At 51.7% G+C, this 18,480-nt stretch overlaps 4 protein-coding genes across 5 annotated transcripts; 2 read left to right on the top strand and 2 right to left on the bottom strand.

Moving 5' to 3' along the window:
• Window positions 1-331: 331 nt before the first annotated feature.
• rnf4 (ring finger protein 4) lies at window positions 332-4,019 on the top strand. The gene is made up of 7 exons (XM_088395392.1): window positions 332-609; window positions 1,467-1,671; window positions 1,791-1,873; window positions 2,081-2,093; window positions 2,171-2,303; window positions 3,184-3,235; window positions 3,310-4,019. Exons 1-7 carry the CDS (start codon window positions 397-399, stop codon window positions 3,457-3,459), a joined length of 849 nt encoding a protein of 282 aa, XP_088251518.1. The 5' UTR covers window positions 332-396; the 3' UTR covers window positions 3,460-4,019.
• A 714-nt stretch (window positions 4,020-4,733) lies between these two features.
• Window positions 4,734-7,834, top strand: sqstm1 (sequestosome 1). Of its 2 annotated transcripts, none has more exons than XM_088395354.1 (8): window positions 4,734-5,039; window positions 5,126-5,221; window positions 6,202-6,458; window positions 6,529-6,613; window positions 6,687-6,743; window positions 6,816-6,928; window positions 7,177-7,432; window positions 7,533-7,834. In XM_088395354.1, exons 1-8 carry the CDS (start codon window positions 4,871-4,873, stop codon window positions 7,694-7,696), a joined length of 1,197 nt encoding a protein of 398 aa, XP_088251480.1. In that variant the 5' UTR covers window positions 4,734-4,870; the 3' UTR covers window positions 7,697-7,834. The 2 variants fall into 2 exon arrangements, with proteins under 2 accessions (XP_088251480.1, XP_088251476.1); XM_088395350.1 differs by having other exon boundaries at window positions 4,735-5,039; window positions 6,684-6,743.
• On the bottom strand, window positions 7,823-9,331 carry mrnip (MRN complex interacting protein). The gene is made up of 6 exons (XM_088395429.1): window positions 9,117-9,331; window positions 8,781-8,840; window positions 8,569-8,669; window positions 8,440-8,488; window positions 8,248-8,360; window positions 7,823-8,170 (listed from the first exon to the last, which is right to left on the bottom strand). The coding sequence occupies exons 1-6, from the start codon at window positions 9,174-9,176 to the stop codon at window positions 7,939-7,941; spliced, it is 615 nt and encodes a 204-aa protein (XP_088251555.1). The 5' UTR covers window positions 9,177-9,331; the 3' UTR covers window positions 7,823-7,938.
• Window positions 9,332-10,484: 1,153 nt separating this feature from the next.
• On the bottom strand, window positions 10,485-17,890 carry tbc1d9b (TBC1 domain family member 9b). The gene is made up of 23 exons (XM_088395152.1): window positions 17,650-17,890; window positions 17,004-17,114; window positions 16,813-16,931; window positions 16,468-16,702; window positions 16,111-16,369; window positions 15,842-16,049; window positions 15,513-15,704; window positions 15,300-15,413; window positions 14,491-14,641; window positions 14,163-14,377; window positions 13,984-14,101; window positions 13,697-13,899; window positions 13,550-13,632; window positions 13,347-13,476; window positions 13,038-13,136; window positions 12,890-12,958; window positions 12,501-12,741; window positions 12,371-12,436; window positions 12,183-12,251; window positions 12,042-12,095; window positions 11,602-11,649; window positions 11,439-11,524; window positions 10,485-11,368 (listed from the first exon to the last, which is right to left on the bottom strand). Exons 1-23 carry the CDS (start codon window positions 17,765-17,767, stop codon window positions 10,880-10,882), a joined length of 3,477 nt encoding a protein of 1,158 aa, XP_088251278.1. The 5' UTR covers window positions 17,768-17,890; the 3' UTR covers window positions 10,485-10,879.
• Between the last annotated feature and the right edge of the window lie 590 nt (window positions 17,891-18,480).

Here is an 18,480-nt window from a genome sequence, read left to right as displayed (position 1 = left end):
TTCTCACTCAACGTACAGAAATATCATCTGGACTTGAGTTGCCTTTGCTACTCTTTACAAAGATCCCCAAAACAACATGCTCATCAGCCAACGCTAACTTATATCATTTATTTTTGTCTCGAGCGTGCACACCGCCCTATGCGGGAATCGAACCCACGGTGTCGCCACACGAGGCAGGCGAGGGCACCCCGACGCCGTCAGCGACTCCTAAAGAGAGCTTCTTATTTTTTTGGACGAGCTTTCCAAGCAAATGCGGTCCAATTTCCGGTCAGGGGCCAAGGATCGCCTTTGATTTGCGCCGTTTCCGCCCGTTGCCCGGCACCTCCCTCTCTCCAGTCCGACAGGGCGGCGCTCTCACGCTCGGCAGCACACAAGAAGAGGACCAGCAGGAGCCGGATGCGGGATGCGATAGTTAGCATGAGCCTTAGCAATCGGGCGGGAATCCTTGTGAACTTGCCTTTCTTGACGTCCCACTGTTGCACTTTTAACGTGACAGTCTCATTACGTCAGCGACCGATGTCCGCTTTTGACGTTCCAACTGAAACTGTCCGGCTACGATCACCACGACGAGCAGAAGTGACGAAGCCGAGGAGAGAACCAACGCCGGCTGTGAGTGAGCAACGCTAGCCGCCTTAGCTCAGCTTGTCTTAGCTTAGCGGCGCTCCGAGTGGAGCGACAACTCGTAATTGCAACCTTGTCGTTCATTTTCCCCAATGCTTCAAAATCTCGGCGGCTTCTGGCCCCAAGAAGCATTTCCTCCCTTGATTTTTCTTAAAAACAAAGTGCTCCATGAATTTGGTTCAATAGGGCGGGGTGGGCCAAACAGTAACTGAATATGTCACGTGTGTGTCTTCAGCCGTGTCCTCCTACTGTCGTCCTCCTGCTATGAGCAACGCTTTAAGTTTGCACACAATCTTAAAGTTCGAACCCAACCCAACCCAACCCAACCCAACCCAACCCAATGTGCTCATGCTGATGCACCTCGTATGTTTTCGAAACTGACGTTTGACGTCATATAGTAGGCGTGTCCACGCTAATCAAGCACTGACCGTCGAGGAAGCTTTTCTAAATCAAATCACCTTTAATATGAAAAAGTCATACTTGAATGTGGCTGGCTGCCGGTTGGTTAGCAGTTCCCACCACGCTCGGTTGCGCCCGCTCTAAAAGGGATCTGATCTGCATGGTCTATGTATGTCACTTGCGACTCCAAGTCGTTTGCTCTTTCAACATGAGGTGTATTTTAACTCGCATGAAGACGGCTTGGACGACGTCATTGATGTTGTTTTTGCCGGAATGCTGCGCGCAGCAGTGGATATCAAAATGAAGCAACGATGGAAATACATAATCGTAGATTTGCTGGGACTGAGCAAACTGTCCACAGCAATGTCTTTAAATGGCATAGAAAAAGCATTGAACACCTCCTTGGAATCGACGTGTACTTGAAAAGTTGCCACGTTCGTTTGTAGGTGCAGAGGAAGAGACGGCGTGTGGAGAACCCGATCGTCTCCAGCAACCCTAAACCTCGCCGCGCTAACAGAGCGGCTCATGCTCACAGAAGGTCCAACGCTAATAGCGTGGCCAATAGAAGAGCCAGACCCCGAGGGAGGTCAGCGTCCGGCCCGCCCGCCGACGCCGCCGAGACCATCGACGTGATGGACAACCAGGAGAACGGTGGAGTCACATGACCGATCCCGTGTCATGCCTGTCGCCATCGATTGCAAATCAAATTTGGATGCATCATCAAAAGCTCCGTTGGTTGTGACCAATGACGAGCTCTTGTTGCTGTTTAGGCGTTGAGGAGGTGGTGGACCTGACGTCCGAGACAGCAGAGGCCTCGCATGTTGTCGACCTCACCAACAATGACTCCGTGCTGGTAAACAACACGTGCACGCACACACGCACGCACACGCGCACACACACACACACACACACACACACACACACACACACACACTTAGCATGTGCACAGAAAGTAACGACGTGCCGCTAAGGTCACATCGTGCCGCTAGTGTGAAGCATTCAAACTAACTCCTCCTCTTCTCCCTGTGGCTGTTGTCACGTTGCCTCCACGCTGTCCCAGCTGGTGGATGAAGGTACAACATGTCCCTTCGCTGCATTTGACACCTACGTGGGTGGACTTGCCCTGATGCTGCCCGTGTCCTCCGATCAGGTCCTCAAAGCAGGAGGAACACCACGGGAGAAAGTTACGTCGTGAGCAGCGACGACGACGACGACGACGATACCTCGCCTGCTGTTCCCCGTGTTGACTTCTTGACCTCGCTGCGGAGGCAGAGCTCCGTCAGGTGAGAAACCACACCAACTCAGGCCAAATCAACATTATCGTAAACAAGTAGCGAACGCAAGTCAAATCGAGTCTATATTTATGTCGCACATAGTGTGTGTGTGTGTGGGGGGGGGAGTAGTCGACTTTGTTTTAGTTCCATGTACAATTAAATACAAGTCAATCCAATCCCTAGAACAAATATGCAATCCAGCTCATAGACACGTCACACATATTGAATACTGTTCAATTTTGATAACTTGTCCCACGTGACCAATTTACAGTAATCCCTGCTTTGTGGCCCATAATAGCTTCCAAGAGCACCGGCGATAGGTGGAAATCCACCAAGTCGCGTCATCCTCTCATTTGTACATTTTTTGTGCATCAAAAAGTGTACATTAAACCATAGAAGCGCATATGTTATCGTTAGAACATTCAAGAATAGTTTCAAACGTGTAAATAGCATATGAACGGTATAAATGACATACAGAAAATCATATATGGAAAAAATCGATACATGTGTATGTAACATATGTAGATGTGGCTAAAGTATACATACTGTAAATAACTTATTTCAACCAAGTGCACATACTGTGAATATGTTTTGAGAACATTTTTTTTTTTTATAACCAGGTCCAATACTGTAAATATGTTTTTAGAACTCATAACAACGTTTTGATAACAATGTACAGCCTCTACTGAGCCAAGGCGCATATTTCACACGACAAAATGATTCATTTGGCATGAGATCGTTTCCTGCGGCGCACACTCAATGGTCTCCCACGGCACTCCGGTTGAGAATCGGTGAACGTGTAGTAAACCAAATGCACGATTCCATTTCAAGACTGCCCATGAAATGCAGCCCTTCCACGTGTGCCCTGGCATCTTCTTCTTGTGTTCAGGTGTACACCTGGAACCATCAGCTGTCCGGTGTGTATGGACACCTACTCGGAGGTGAGGCTCACCACGCGTGTATACGCCCGTCCGTGTACGCTGCCGACGCTCATGTTGTCGTTGCGCCGGCGGAGATGGTGGACAGCGGGCGTCTGGTGGTGTCCACCAAGTGCGGTCACGTCTTCTGCAGCCAGTGCCTGCGAGACGCCCTGCGCTGCTCGCTCACGTGCCCCACGTGCCGCAAACGCCTCACGCCTCGCCAGTATCACCCCCTCTACATCTGAGCGCCTCCCCTGTTTGCGTCCCCTCTCTCCTTTTCCCCCGTTCTTGTGTTTGTGTTCGACTTAATAAATAAAGCGCCGCGTACACTCACGTCGCACGTTGCACGTCGGGAGCGTGCGGTCACCCGACGGGAAGGACCGGACGGACGGCAAACGTCGGCGGAATGCTCCAGAAGGTTCGAGGCGAGCTTCTATTTCCAAAAGTTGCCGCCTCTAGAAAAATCCATGACAACATTTGTTTGACAAAGGTTTGAACAATTTAATAAAGATTCTATTTCATACTATGTTCATAAAATAGGCGGAAAGCGTCATCAATACCACTTTATAGTTAAAGGCTGACGACAAATGTGTTGTTATGCTCACGTAAATATTTGGGAGGTGAGATGACTTCCACATTTGTGTCCTCGCCAAAAACAAAAGTGCTTGTCGTGTAAGTAAAACTGCTGTTTCTTTTCCTTGAGGGAGTGTGCATTGTTACATAAACTTACCTCCTGCCTTTATATTTTCAACCGTGTTTGTTTTCTCAAACTTAAATTGCTTGAAATAAAATGTTCTGCTTTGAAGAGATTTATTCAACGGAGCGATTGGATAATGCGATCAATAAATAGGTCAGTGTTTTATTTAAATCAATGATTTGCAGAATTAGCAATTACTCTGGGTTGTTTTTTAGACTTTATCTCATTTCAAATGTCACCCTTAACCTTAAATATCCTCCAAGAAAGCAGACCAACTGCTTGTCTTTGTCAAATCCAAATGAAATGTTCCTATGAATTTTTTTTTTTTTTTTTTTTTCTGGACCAAACCAGCAACTAAATCGTATTCATTTTGCTTGTGCTTTTTCTGCATTGCCACCTGGGTTTGAACATAGGGATGGAATTAAAACTTCGAAAAATCAGTCGACGGATGGAAAGAAATAGTTTGAAAGACTTAATGACGTGACCATAATAACAAAGATGTCTGAAGAGAAAAGAAAATACCGAAAAGCAATTTACAAAATAAGGACACTTGTTTGGTCAATTGATGTTATTCACTGAAAGAAAAATGAAAAAGTTGGAAGTGGTACCAATGTTTTGTTGTTGACGTCGGAGTGACAAGGCGAATTTTTGGGGCTATGCGTCATCTTTGGCGGTGGGGGTCACGTGGGAAGAGGGGAATTCCCCCGATTGGAAAAGGCGCCGTCATCGCCAGGCTTCTCATTGGCTAGTGTGGGCGGGTTTTGAGCGCCGAACCAATCGGGCAACACGTAAATATTGACTTTCCATGGTAACGCCCATCCCGGAAGTAGCCGACTCAAAGTCAAGACAAAGCGTTTAAAAGCTGCGTCACAAAGTGCCCTAGTCGGTTCGACCACGACGAGTTGAAGAAGCGCGCGCAAGCGTACAAGCAGCAGCAGCAACAGCAGCCAGCGGTCAAGATGTCGGTGACGGTGAAGGCTTACCTTCTGGGCAAAGAGGAGTCGGTTCGGGAGATTCGTCGCTTCCTGGTGCCGCGTTCTGAGGTCCAAAACTTCGAACATCTGTGCGACAAAACTTGTCAGATGTTCTCCGGACTTAAGAAGGGTGCTTTCAACATGTACTATAAAGGTCGGATTCTTTAAAAAACAAAAAAAAAAAAAGATTGCCTCCCTCCCTGTGTCCGTTTGATTGTCGGCCTTTGTTTTGCTTTCCAGACTGCGAAGAAGACCTGGTGGCCTTCTCCTCGGATGACGAGCTCTCCATGGGCATGGCCTGCTTGAAGGATGACGTCTTCCGGGTTTTCATCAAAGGTAAACAGAAAAAAAAATAGAAAGAAAAGACAGCCTCGTCATTGTCTTCTTCATCACCGGCAACTGCAATAAATTAAGCACAGTGGAATGTTCTCTTGCTCTACCGCGGTTTGCTGTTCGCGGCCTCGCTGTTTAAAGATCGAGATTTTTTTCTTGTCAACGTAACATGGTTTTGGTAATACACTCAAACCTCGACATACGTATTGAATTCGTTCCGGGACCTACTGCCAATAGTCCCATATGAATACTCTGTCATTTGTTTCATTTATTCCCAAACAGCAATAATAACTCCTTAGTATCTACTGCAGATAGCAATAAATAAGTAACAAAAAAATAATCCATCAATTTTTTTTATTTTTTTTATCGTCACTGACCCTTAGACAGAGATTCATAACGTTTGGTAACTTATTGTAACTCGGCAAAAGGCGTTCCATCTCTTCCGGGGTAATTGTTGACATTCCAGCCATATTGTTTTGCAGGATCACTCAAACCGCGCTCATATTTTCTTACGATTTCTCCTTTTAATTGTGAGGAAATCATCACCTCCCTATTTTCACCCCTGCTAGCATTTGCGTTAGTCTTCCTAGGACCCACCACGATATGATAACGTGATGCGAACTGATGTCATCCCGACGTCTAGCGATGTCGTACGTTGGGAACTGTTGAGTCAAATATTTGATCCGATTTCACGTTGGACGTTGAATCACCAAATGATTCCCGAGCGCCGCGGCGGCGGCACCGCTGCTGCTCACTGCTGCTCACTGCTCCCCTCTCGCCCAGGGGATGGATCCAAATGACACGGGGAGGGATGGCTTCAATGCAGAGGACTAATTTCACCACACCCAGATGTGTGTGTGACAATGATCATTGGGACTTTAACTTTAAAAATCCGTATGTTTAAGCAATCGTATGACTGCCGTATTTTTTAAGAGTGTAGGAATGGCAAATAGTGCAAATAACCAGAATGTTTGCGTTTCCAGAGAAGAAGGAGCACCGCCGTGACTTTCCAGTTCACGCCTTTCCACCGGGCGCCTTTGTGGCGGCGGCGGGCCCGCCCCCTCCGCCACCCCACGTGGGCGCTGTGCACGCCAACGTGACGTGCGACGGCTGCGAGGGGCCGGTGGCGGGCGTCCGCTTCAAGTGCAGCGTGTGTCCCGACTACGACCTTTGCTCGGCTTGTCAGGTGCAAGGGAAGCACACCGAGCACCCCCTGCTGCCCATCTGGCACCCCCTGCAGGTCAGCATCGCGTACTCTGCAGCCCCTGTGGCGTGCACGCCTGCGCTCATGTTGCGCGCATGTTTTTCAGGCACTGTTCCCTCGAGGAAAGCTGGTGAAGAAGATGCGCCACTGCAGCAAGAACCAGAAGTGTGCCAGAGGTGGCGCCCCCGCTGGTCAGTGTTATTGTTTCTTTCAACATCCGCGGATGGGCTTCGGGCTCATCTTTGACCTTTGGCTCCAAAGCAGGCCTCAGCTTCCTGAAGAATGTGGGAGAGGGAGTGGCGGCCATGCTGAGCCCGCTTGGTGAGCCACGTGGGTGCCAACTAACCGTCTGGGTGTCCGGACGGGAAGTAATGCGTTTGTTGTCCCACGCAGGCATCGACGTGGACATCGACGTGGAGCACCAGGGCCAGAGGACCAAAGTGAGCAATCAGGATCAAGGGGACGTGGAGGTTGGCGGAGCTGAGGGCGACGCTCGGCCCAGAAAGGTCAGGCGCGCCAACAGGCACGTTGCTGTCCGTTTTTGTAGTTCCGCCACTAAAAATCCCCTTGTTGTGATCGCCCACCGTCATAACAATCATTTGGCCTCATAGAAACGCCCTTGCTGGAAAACGCCATAAACTGGCTCACAAACAGCATTCATTGTCACAGTCTGGTAACACTTTACAAAGGTTTCCTCAATGTGAATGTTGTGAGATAATTGTCAGATAACATTGCCGTCTCTTGCCGACGTCAGGCTTCAGCCGACACCACCAAAGAGTTTGACGAAGAGTGGACTCATGTCACGTGCAAGGAAGTGGACCCTTCCAGTGGAGAACTGCAGTCCTTACTGCAGAACGACAAACTGGACCACGACGAGAAACCGAATGGGGACCAGAACCCAAAGGGGGACCGGAATGTCAAGGGGAACCAGAAGCTGGATGTTCCTGTAGTGGTCCAGAAGGATCCGTCAGGCTTGAAGGTGGCAGCTCTGTACCCTCACCTTCCTCCAGGTAACGGCTCGCCATGTGCCCTTCCCCCCTGCCCGAAGGCATGTTTAGCTAACAAGTAACCTCCTCCCCCCCCCACACACACACACACATACACATACAGAGGCAGATCCCCGCTTGGTGGAGTCTCTGAGTCACATGTTGTCCATGGGGTTCACCGACGAGGGCGGCTGGCTGACCCGCCTCCTGCAGGCTAAAGATTTTGACATCGGTGCCGCCCTGGACGCCATCCAGTACGCCAAGAAGCCCCGCCCCCACCCGCACTGATTCCAGCAATAGGCGTCATAGCACACGCTTCTTAGCTTCTGCGACATCAGATTAAAAGCAGTAATCAGTACTACTCTATTCACTAAAGTCTGTAATCAAAAGAATTCATTGCTACTCAATAAAAACGCTTTGCTCAGCTTTCCTGATGATTTTATTTCAAGAGGTCAACATAAAGTTTGGGGAATTTTCAGACTTGCAAAATGACACCCAATTGAAATAAGTGAAGGTCATCAACGTTTTCATCAGAAGCTCACGTCAAAGTCATCTCCGCTGTCAAACCTGGAGGAGGCAGGCAACAAGGGTTTGGGCCGCCAAATGACGGCGCCGTTGAGGCCGGCGATGTCGCATCCCGGTGACGACGCTCGCGCCGAAGCGAAAGACAAAGGTGGCTTAGCATTGAGCGTGTTAGCGTTGCTCAACGGGCGAGGAGTAGCACTTGACCTCACCTGAGGTACATCTTCACACTGCCTCTTTCTGATGCACACCCACACACGTATTAGGATGCATTCGGACAATTCGGTTGCCAGTGGGTGGAGCCTAACAAACATCACCTGTCAGTCAAGGTGTTGGCTGGGAAACATTGCATGTCCTTTGAAAGTACATCTTGGTCGTCGTCCTCAGGTGTGGCTACGTATTTGCTCCAGCGGCTCACCTGTGGATGGACCTGCGCGCGCACGCACGCACGCACGCACATACGCAAGATGAGCGCTTGCTAGTGTGCGCGCGCATGAGCGTCATCTCACTTGTTCATCTTGCTGGCCTTCGCTGCTTCTTTCCCCTTCTGGCTGCTTCCTGCCAATCACTCGTTGATGTTATACAGACACATAATCCGTCAAACGAATCACCCTGTGTGAGTCACTTTGTGTCGTTACCTGAGCGACCGCACATCTCGTTCTTCCAACATGGCGGCCCTGGTGGCGTTCAGCTTCTGAACGTGCCGTCTGCAGTCTGCTGCGCCGCCTCTGCCGAATTCCTTCATCATGTGGCATTGCGAACATTCCGTTCAGATGAATTCATTCGTAAGAGTGAACGCAAAGTGAACTTGAAGACATCGCGCGCGTTCATCGGCAGATGAATTGCTTACCTTGAGCAAAGATTGCGTCACCCCGCAGAGTTTACACGTCCACTTTTTCACCTTCTTCACCTGCCACCCACCATTTGATGTACTGTAACGCTTCTTGTGCACATTTTTAACAGCGATTGTGTGACGTCAAGCCGGACCACGGACATTTCATCATGATTTGACAATTGGGCGTCTGAAGCCAAAGGGCAGCCATATTACGTAATCGTGTACTCTTACTGACAACTATTTTAGAGGCTGGTTCTAAGGGCGCTTTTCATCCCCATTCATATAAACGTCGTTGGCAACGTTAGAAGCCGTTGGCTTCCCGTGTGTACGACGTGTTTGAGTTGCTCTTACTTGTTGCACCTGGAAGCAGTCGCAGCGGAAACATTTCACCACGTGAAACGTTTGAGACATGTCAAAAGCCAGACAGTTTAACAAAATAAAGAAGAAAAACAACACACACACAAAAAAAGAAATCCTGTGTTTTCCGCTCCTTTGCCGGCCGGGCTTTGTTTGAAAACCTATGTCACATCCTGGTAGTGTTGGCTCGTGAGCAAACCATGATTCGTTCAAAGGAACGAATCTTTTAAGTGTACGAGAGTGAACGAATCACTTCTTAAAGTGATTCGAAAATGGCGGCGTACCTAATGGGTGTCCGAGTGACGTCACAGATCAAACAGCCAATCAGAAAGTGGGGGTGAGGGCGGGTGTGGCACTTTTCACTTTCTTTTAAGCTTTGACCATGATTTTTCCCTAATAAATTGGCCTGTTTTTTGGAACACCTGAAAATAGCGGTGTACCTAATGGAGTGTCCGAGTGACGTCACGGATCAAACAATCAGAAAGTGGGGGTGAGGGCGGGTGTGGCCCTTTTCACTTTCACTTAAGCTTTTTCCCTAATGAAGTGGCCTGTTATTAGGTCCACCTGAAAATGGCGGTGTACCTAATGGAGTGTCTGAGTGACGTCACAGATCAACCAGCCAATCAGAAAGTTGGGGTGAGGGCGGGTGTGGCACTTTTCACTTTCTGTGAAGCTTTGACTATGATTTTTGATTATTTGATTTATTAAAAGAAAAAAAAAACGTTTGAACGAATCTTTTGAGTGAACTGACTCAAAAGATTCAGTTCACTTAAAAGAGCGGGAATGCACATCACTACATCCAGGCGTCACATCCGGGCATCGCATAGAAGCGCGAGGGCGCCCCCCCCCCCCCCGTCGGCGCGGCAGATCTCAAAGGTGTGTCTTGACTCAAATATGTCAGTGCACGAAAATACGCACTTCATTGCTGTCAGGATTACAAAAGATGAATATTTGTTTATTGATTATTTATTGGCCATCACGCAAACAACAGAGCGCTCCACATTTATTTATCAAATTTCAGTCACTTAAAACGTCACACGAGCATTTCCATCCAACAGGAAACGAGATCACGTCTCTTTCACATTAAAAGACATTCTTCTCAAATTTGCATTTTGCGCAGTTTGTGGCAAATCAAATCTCAGCCTTTCACGAGTCTGTTCTTTTTGTCTGAAACCCAAATGGATTTTTTTTTGGGCATTTTGGCAGGAAGTTTTTTTCCAACCCCCAGACCAATAAGATTTGTATTTCAGATGAAACGTTTGCAGAAACAGGGAAAAATGCCCAAAAGTCCAATTTTTGACACAGAGAAAACTATTGAAACATTCTGCTGCCACACTAGAAAACAAAAAGTTCAACGTCACATTTAAACTTGTTAAATTTCAGGCTTTATTTGAAATAAAAAGGAAATCTTTTGGAACACGATGATGATGATGATTATACAGTGTGAATTCTGAACTACTGAGCTGAACCAGAAGGAATTGCTCTGTCTTGTTTTGCCCATTAGTATAACCTGAAATTGATCATATGTGATAGGGACTACTTCGGCCATTGAAACGGGACACTGATCACATCACTTTTGTTTTGTTTCTTGGGTGGCAGCAGGCAACAGTACGCTGCTTCCATAGAAAATGGTATTTGTTTGAGGAAAAGAATGTTTGCCACCCTTACTGTGGGTCTTTTAATGCGAAAGAGGAAGCGGTTACAGCCAGGCAGCTGCCAGTAACGTGAAGCACCAGGACGCGCGAGAAGGCCAGAGGTCAAGTGTCGCCACGTTCGCGGTCCGAAGAGGCAGAGCTGCTCTGACGCTCCGCCGCCCGGCGTGTCTGGCAAGCGGCAATACGGGCCTGGATGCTTCTCTTCCTCTCAAAGTAGTCCACCAGCGCAGGCTCGGTCAACATGGACGCCAGAACCTGCTCGAAGGTGACGGACCAATCGGCGTCGGCCGCGCTGACCCGCCTCCTCCTCGGCCCCTCGCCGCCGCCTTCATCGGCCGACGATGCGTCGTCGCTCAGCGTGGAGAACGATGAGGCCGACGTGTCGTCTCGGGCCTCCTCCGGGCGGATGTCGGCCGGCGCCTGCCGTCCGGCGGCGCCCTGCCTGTCGCCGTTGTTGAACTTCTTTCCGACTTCGCCGATGCGAAGCAGCAGGCTGGCGACGGTGGCGATGGCGTGGTAGAGCTGCTGCTCATCGTGCTCCTCTTCACTGAACATGTTGTACAGCGACTTGCACAGCTCGATGAACTGCTCCTACACCCGCGTCAACGTCAGACTTCATCAGACTCACCGATCCGAACATGTACGAGAGCTGAGTGCTGACCTGGTTCATCCGAGGAAGATCTTTGATGGATTCCTGCTTGGGCTCCTTCTCCTTGGCCCACATCCGCAGGTAGTACCTGTAGTCCTCTGTGGGTCAAGGTCAAAGGTCATGATACCCAGCCGCACCCCAACTTGCAGTCAAACGGCGGCGACGCAAGCGTTACCTTTCTTCTCCTCGCCGCTGGCGTCAGACTCGGCGTTGGCGTCCTCACCTGCACACCGCGGTCATCGCCATTGTCAGCTACGTCACCATCGTCGTCATTGTCAGTCGTCATTGTCAGTCTGGTGTACCACGGGGATCTGTTTTGGGGCCCTTGTTTTGGGGTTTTCATCGACTGCATTTACTACGTGCCTCAAGTGACGGATCACACTTGGGTGTTAAAACAGCGTTGCACATTGACATCGTGGCACAAATCGACGCCACTTACATGCTTTCATGTTGTGTTCTGTTGTATTGTTGTTATTCATTTATTAGCTGTTGTGTAAATGCATACATGCTTTGCAACGCGAACCCTAACCCTAGTGCTTTGCGTTATCGTCGTCGTCGTCATGGTTATCATCGTTATCATCGTCATCATCATCATCATCCCCCCCCCAACCAAACCTGCTGTCACTCGCTGCGGTCCAAAACTGTCTTTAAGAGACAAGAAGGAAGATTCTGGAGGAGCAAGAAGAAAGGGAGGAAGAGAAAGAAGCCCCTTGAAGCAAACGAAATCCATGGCCGCCGACCAAAGTGCGCGCTTACCTTTAGGCGTGTCATCGGTGAAGAAGTTTGCAGCCTCCAGCGCGGACTCCGCCTCCTCGGGACACAGAGCTGACACACAAACAATGACGTTTTTGGCCGTGCTAGCACTAGACACACACACACACACACACACGATCACCGCCGTACTGGCCCACGTTCAAACGCTCAGGCAAATATACAAACGTTACCAGGCGGCAGGTGGAGCTTGTAAAGCAGCTTGAGCTTGTCTGTCATGTCGCCGTGGTACATCCCACCTGCACAAAGAGCGAGGCGAGCACGAGGACCAAGGTCAAGCGCCAGCGCCCTCCGCAGACTCACTGAGCGCCGTGACAAACTCCTTGAAGTTGACCAGGCCGTCGCGGTCGCGATCCAGCGTCCTGAAGAGTCGGCCGGCCAGGACGGGCGCGTGCCCGGCGCAGCGCCAGGCGGCCAGGGCGCAGAAGAGCTGCGAGAACTGAGCGGCGTCGATGCGGTACTGCTCCAGGTAGGGCAGGCTGGGGTCGTGTCGCTCCGCCGCAGTGCCGCCCGAGCCCCAGTAGCGGCTGCTCATGTGCCGGGCCTGAAACCAGCGTGGTCGTCGTCAGCTGTCGGCAGCTGTCGTCAGCTGTCGGCAGCTGTCGTCAGCTGTCGTCAGGTGTCGTCAGCTGTCGTCAGCTGTCGTCGAGCGTCCCTCCCCTCCCCTCCCGTCCCGTCCCGTCCCGTCTCACCTTAAAGAGGCAGTAGAGCTCCTCCAACTCCTCCATGCCGAAGGCCGACTCGGTCACCATGGCTCGCACCTGCGCACAGAAGGCAGCCAGCCGTCGTTGTCCTCAACCTGTTAGCCCGTGAGGCCGTTAGCCCGAGACCCCGGCTCACCACGCTCCGTTTTGCCGTGTCCTCCAGAGACTGGATCACCTTTAACCTCTGCTTGAACCTCATCTGCTCGATGACATCGGAGCGAAGGCCGCTGAACTTCTGCTCGCACAAGTCAGCCGGTTGGTTAGGCCGCGAAATCGACAATTCGAAGGCGCGGCTGGCGCGGTTCTGTCGTGGCGCCAATATTGCGGCCCCCGCGCAAAGCCCCGCCAACACGGACTGTGAGAGAACTTCTAAAACTGGTCTTTGCATGAAAATTGGAGATGGAAGCAACTGAGGCTCGGGTAAACGCCATTCTCCCGGTCTGACCTCATAGGAGGACTGGACGAGTTCGAAGATGTCAATCTCGGGCGGCGGCTCGTCTCCGCCGGTGAGGAGGGCGTGCAGGTGGGGGACAGGCGGCGTGGCGATCTGCTTGTTCACCACGTGGTCCAGGTACCTTCACACGCGCATCACGTGTCCAGCCGGTGGCGCTGCATCCCACCAGGCGCTCAAGGGCGACCGACCGTTACCTTCCCAGGACGGTCATGGCTTCGCCCTCGTCGCTGCAGGCCAACAAGGCGTCCATGTTGTCGTGGAGCACTGCCAGCGCCACCTGCAGGCAGCACGGGAGCGTGAGAAGGTGGCAGGCAGGCAGCCCGGGATGACGGCCAGCGTACCTGGAAGATGACTTTGATGCCCTCGTAGAAGAAGCAGTCGACCAGGACCACGGCGCTGTCGAAGGGCATGACGGACAGGAAGAGGGTGAGGAACCACGACAGGCTGATGGTGGAGATGACGCCCAGATCCTGCATGTGCTGGTACAACAGGGGCAGGAAGGCCCGGGTCAGGTCTTCAAACACCCCCTGGTCCACCAGAGCGCCTTCAAGCAAACACGGGTCAGCCGCGAGGACGCACGCTGAGACGCAGTCATTTGTGAGCCAAGGCGGCGGCGGCGGCAGCGTACCCACGACCCTGGTGTTGTAGTAGTCGGGCAGCATGCGCTCGCAGAGCGCCACCAGCAGCCAGAAGGCCTCCTCCTCAGTGCAGTACAGCAGCAGCACCGACGTCACGATGTTCATGGCCTGCGGTCGGGGCACGTCGTCAGTCACGCGGCCGGCCCGGCCGCTCGGAGGCGTCGCCCACCTGGCAGTAGCCGATGCCCGGGTTCCTGTGGGCGTAGGCCGTCAGGACGCGGCGCAGGGCGCCGATGCCCGTCTCGTTCTGGAAGGCTCGGTGCTCGGGCATGGAGCGGTGCAGGTCCCGCTCGATCTCCTCCGTGGCCAAAGAGCACAGGCCCGCCGCCCGCTCCACCAGGTCGCCGTAGTAACCGGCGTGCATGGACATCTCGTTGCGCGCTCCTACCGACGCGGGGCGGCAGGGGGAAGCAACAAAAGGCCCAGGCCAACAAGAGTCACGGGAGAGAGGAGAAGCAGCGGAAAGAGGCCAGAAAGAGCGAGCGCCGGCCGCCTACCTGAGAAGAGCAACCAGAGTTCTCCTCGGAGCCTTTCCGGAATGCCGCCCAGGACTAATTCTCGGCTTTTGGACGTCCTGTACATGCAGACTCCGCGGCCAAACTCGGAAAAGTGGATGTTCCACGCCTCCTCCTTCATCTTCTCCTTCATCTGACGCACACCGATGATTGTCACACGACACAACGTGAGCGCCAGCAAAGTCTGGACCATGGCTGGATGGCATCCAGCCTAAATGTCCGCATTATTTGTCAGTGTGGTCTGTTTAACTTGTCAATCGGACACAATTAAAAAGGAGGCGCACTTATTAGAATATTTGAAGATTACTTTTGAACAAACAGATTCGATAAAAAGTGCGGCAAATGAATACATCCGGGTGGATGGAGAAAATGGAGCGTGTCGAGTGCGTGGCATGCACTACATGTAATTGTACGGCTGGCCACTAAGCGGAGCTCTTGTAGCTCTCGCGATCGTTGAAACGTATTTTGGGTCACCAACTCGTTTGCTATTTGTACACTGTTAACATGAAGTTTCAAGATAAACCAAAAGTAAGTGGAACTTCGAGGGCACAAGAATCGGGCGGGAGTCTGACGAAGTGAAGGGCTCGAACTCATGTGCCCCGTCTGCTGACTCGCAGGCCAAAGTGCGACGTATGTTTTACGTTCGTTCGTATTTGATGTGCACGTTTCGTAAACCGAAGTATATACTAAGTTGGTTTGTCTCACCGGTTCCACGCTAAGCTCCCAGTAAACATCTTGTCTCTTTTGCCAACGGACCGGCATAGAAAGCGTGTTTGGGCGGACTGACTCACAGCTTTGGGGCCCAGGTCCTCTGGAGCGTCTTTGCGGTAAAGTTGCAGAAGTCCTTGCGTGGCCGTGGGCACGTCGGGGTGATAGTGGCGCTCCTTGGCGACGCCGGAAGATGCCTGGAGGTAGGGAGGACAACAACCTTAAAGACTCCCTCCCTGGTGACGGTGTTTGCCGCGCACTGATAAACGACAAGCAAATGAATGAGGCGATCGCACCGCGGCCGCCAGAGGACTGACGTCCCCCCACGAGCTGTCGTCGGGAGTCCTCTGCAGGAAGTCGGAGATGCGCTGGACCAGGAAGTCCCGATCTTTGAGGTTGGCAAACAGGAAGTTCATTTTGTTCTTGGTGCTGATGGACACGGGACACGGCAGAACGCTGCTGCTGTCCGCCTTCTCCACGATGGAAACCTGGCGGGCCCAACGCGGCGACAACAAAACGGCTCAGTAAGCACACTTTTTGCTCAAATTCACCGAGAACGGAGTCGGGTTTTGGTCGGCCCGAAAAAATTGGACCGAAAATTCAATTTCTCAAGCGTCCGTTGGACCTCTCTGAGCGGGATGATGAGCTGGCACAGGTCTTCTTCTCGGCTCCGGAAGCAGATGTAGTTGTTGGAGATGAAGAGCTGGCCCACCACGTGCATCTTGGCGAAGGGCGTCCACAGCGTGCAGTCCGTGTGTCCGTCCAGACGCTCGTCCTGCGTCAGACGGAAGGTGCTCCGGTAACGCTCGTTCTTGGCCCGCGCGTCCAGATCCCTGCCCGCAAAACATCCCGGCGTGAGCGGCGGCGGAATCAAGAAAGAGGAACTTCCCGGACCTCTTGAGGGCGGAGACGTTCTTGAGGGTCTTGCGGGGTTTGGGCAGCGTGAGGTCGGCGGCGAAGGCCTCGTTGTCCAGCAGCTGCCGCATGGCCATGTTGGCCAGCTGCTCCATCAACTTGAAGGTGTCGTTGATGTTGAGGAACACGGAGAAGAAGTGCTCCCCGACCCGAGTTCTCACGCGAACGCTTTCCGGGAACAACAGGGTGGCGTTCTTCTCCAGCTGGGTCACTTCTGTCCACGGGACCACCAGAGTGACTGCCACGAATGCACATACGACACAGGAAGTGTATGGGACCGCTCCGATAGCGAGCCTCTCCAGAAGGTGTGGTGTGGTGTGGTGTGGTGTCGTATACCTTCCTTGCCCAGTAGGAAGGAGTAGAAGCAGAGGTGATTGACGGACAGGTAGAGCCAGCCCTGCCGTGGCACGCGACTTTTCCAGTAGCTGCACGAGTAGTAGTTGACCAGCTTCTCCTCTTCGGGCATCCCAAACAGTTTGCGCATCTTCAGCTGGGCTTCCTGGAACTTACTGCAATCCTCTTCCTGCCCGTCGTGGCCCGTCGTCGCCCGCTTCTCCTCTGCGATCAGGCCCTGCGCCGAGCAGGAAGTCTCCTCGTGAGACCCCACTAAGCCCACTTCATACTGCCGTCACCAAAAAGCTCAAAGAATAATAAGAATAATAATAATAATAAAAGACGTACGGAAATCTTGCCCCTGACGAACGTGGCGACGTCGCTGTCATTGTCGAAAGTGGCGACTGTCTGCAGCAGGTTAGCCTCCAGCCAATCCCAGTGCTCTGTAATCTCCTTGCGCGAGGAACCTGCCACACGCGGCCGGCCCACGGGTCAAAAGTCAGTCGGGGTCAGGAGTCCCATCCGGGGGCGGGACTCACCGCAGGCAACGTTCCAGAAGATCTGCGAGTCGGCCGTTTGGAGGAGGATCCTGTAGGGGGCCACCCTGGCGCTGGAGTCCAGAACCACATCCAGAGTCCCCACCAGTAGACCTGCACGCAGAGACCACCTCGTCAAAAGGCAACACAGGTTCTTGTCGAGAAATCCAACAAATCCAAGAAGTCGTATACCAACAAAAGATGCTGGCGTGAGAAACCTACCGATTCAAGATCCGATTTGTACTACTCGTTTGTTGCAAGAGCTCCTAATGTTTTGGGACCAATACGATGGGTATCCAGAACTTTTTATGTTGGTACCAAGACGCGCCCACTCAACCTCTTGGTACCAGCATAACAAGTTGGTGTCCATCAGCAGACCGGAGAGCCCAACATGGCTGCCGACGTCACGACGTCCATTCGCTCTTTCACGCATTCATTCACCAAGCGGTCATCGCGCGCGCGCTCGCTGCTGTGTTCTACCAAAGTCCATCCGGACGACACGAACAATGAGAGTAGACATAAAAAGAAGAGAATCAAAGACAATGACGAAGGGAAGGGGTAAAAGACAAAAAGCAGCAGAAGAGGAAGACAAATAAAGCGGAAGGCGATAGGAATGACAGGAATCATGAGAAAGACGAGGATGACGGACCGGAGAGCCCCCCTCCGCGGCCGTGTCCCCGCCGCCGCTGCAGGATGAAGAACGGGTTGGCCCGCTCGGACACCCAGAGAGGCCCAGCAAGAAGAACCTCCTCCGGGTGGATCCACATGTTCCTCCTCGGGGGTTCGGTTCGTTCGTCTCTCAAGTTCTGCTTGTCAGGCAGCGCAGAAGGCCGTAGACGAAGTTGTTTTGCTTGTGTTCCCCCCCCCCCCAACTCAACCCAACTCAACCCAACTCACCCCAACGCGCCACTGCACATCACTTCCGGGTTGACGCATTGGACACGCCCTCCAAGCGTCACGTCATCAACAGTCAGCGAGCGAGCCCAGCAGCACAGTCGAAAGAAAGAAGAAGCCCTCCCTCCACAGTCCACACAATCAAAGTGAACATGAAAGTTGGACTCTTTTAACTTTGTTTTCTGGTTGCTCCCGTTGAGCTATATTATGGGAAGAACTTCAATACAACACGCGGTGCAAAACGTCAAATAGAACATTGATTGAGGCAAAGAACACTCACTGATTTTGCATACAAACTGATGATATAACATGACCAACCGCGATATTATATCTTTAGCAATATAAGAAATCTTTCCCATCCGTAATTTGTATATTAAGTTTCAAAATAATCACGAAACACATGAATGCCAAGTTTTGATGAACATCCATCCATTTTTTCTAAACAGTAACTGTCACGGAATAAATTAATGTAATTAATCTATTGATTAAAGTGGATAGGCATTTCGATTGAATTTTGATGAGTCATTTCTGTTGCCTAAATGAACTCAATGACTGCCGTCGTTATTTGTATTGAAGTGTATTTGAA

Source organism: Syngnathus floridae, chromosome 1 (genome assembly GCF_059516105.1).
Source record: "Syngnathus floridae isolate MCC-2025c chromosome 1, RoL_Sflo_1.0, whole genome shotgun sequence".
Taxonomy (NCBI): domain Eukaryota; kingdom Metazoa; phylum Chordata; class Actinopteri; order Syngnathiformes; family Syngnathidae; genus Syngnathus; species Syngnathus floridae.
Note: the sequence above shows the minus strand (reverse complement) of the source record. Positions and strands in the feature narration are given on the sequence as shown.

What these genes read in the sequence shown, in the direction of transcription:
- rnf4 (XM_088395392.1), top strand. Translation starts at nt 397, where the DNA reads ATGCGGGATGCGATAGTTAGCATGAGCCTTAGCAATCGGGCGGGAATC. An exon ending in GGAGAGAACCAACGCCGGCT is followed by an intron (nt 610 to 1,466) that starts GTGAGTGAGCAA and finishes GTTCGTTTGTAG; the next exon opens with GTGCAGAGGAAGAGACGGCG. An exon ending in CGGAGGCAGAGCTCCGTCAG is followed by an intron (nt 2,304 to 3,183) that starts GTGAGAAACCAC and finishes TCTTGTGTTCAG; the next exon opens with GTGTACACCTGGAACCATCA.
- sqstm1 (XM_088395350.1), top strand. Translation starts at nt 4,871, where the DNA reads ATGTCGGTGACGGTGAAGGCTTACCTTCTGGGCAAAGAGGAGTCGGTT. An exon ending in CCATCTGGCACCCCCTGCAG is followed by an intron (nt 6,459 to 6,528) that starts GTCAGCATCGCG and finishes CATGTTTTTCAG; the next exon opens with GCACTGTTCCCTCGAGGAAA. An exon ending in GTACCCTCACCTTCCTCCAG is followed by an intron (nt 7,433 to 7,532) that starts GTAACGGCTCGC and finishes ATACACATACAG; the next exon opens with AGGCAGATCCCCGCTTGGTG.
- mrnip (XM_088395429.1), bottom strand. Translation starts at nt 9,176, where the DNA reads ATGTCTCAAACGTTTCACGTGGTGAAATGTTTCCGCTGCGACTGCTTC. An exon ending in ACTGCTTCCAGGTGCAACAA is followed by an intron (nt 8,841 to 9,116) that starts GTAAGAGCAACT and finishes GGTGGGTGGCAG; the next exon opens with GTGAAGAAGGTGAAAAAGTG. An exon ending in TGACGCAATCTTTGCTCAAG is followed by an intron (nt 8,670 to 8,780) that starts GTAAGCAATTCA and finishes CACATGATGAAG; the next exon opens with GAATTCGGCAGAGGCGGCGC.
- tbc1d9b (XM_088395152.1), bottom strand. Translation starts at nt 17,767, where the DNA reads ATGTGGATCCACCCGGAGGAGGTTCTTCTTGCTGGGCCTCTCTGGGTG. An exon ending in TCATCATCCCGCTCAGAGAG is followed by an intron (nt 15,705 to 15,841) that starts GTCCAACGGACG and finishes TGGGCCCGCCAG; the next exon opens with GTTTCCATCGTGGAGAAGGC. An exon ending in GCCATGACCGTCCTGGGAAG is followed by an intron (nt 13,477 to 13,549) that starts GTAACGGTCGGT and finishes GCGCGTGTGAAG; the next exon opens with GTACCTGGACCACGTGGTGA.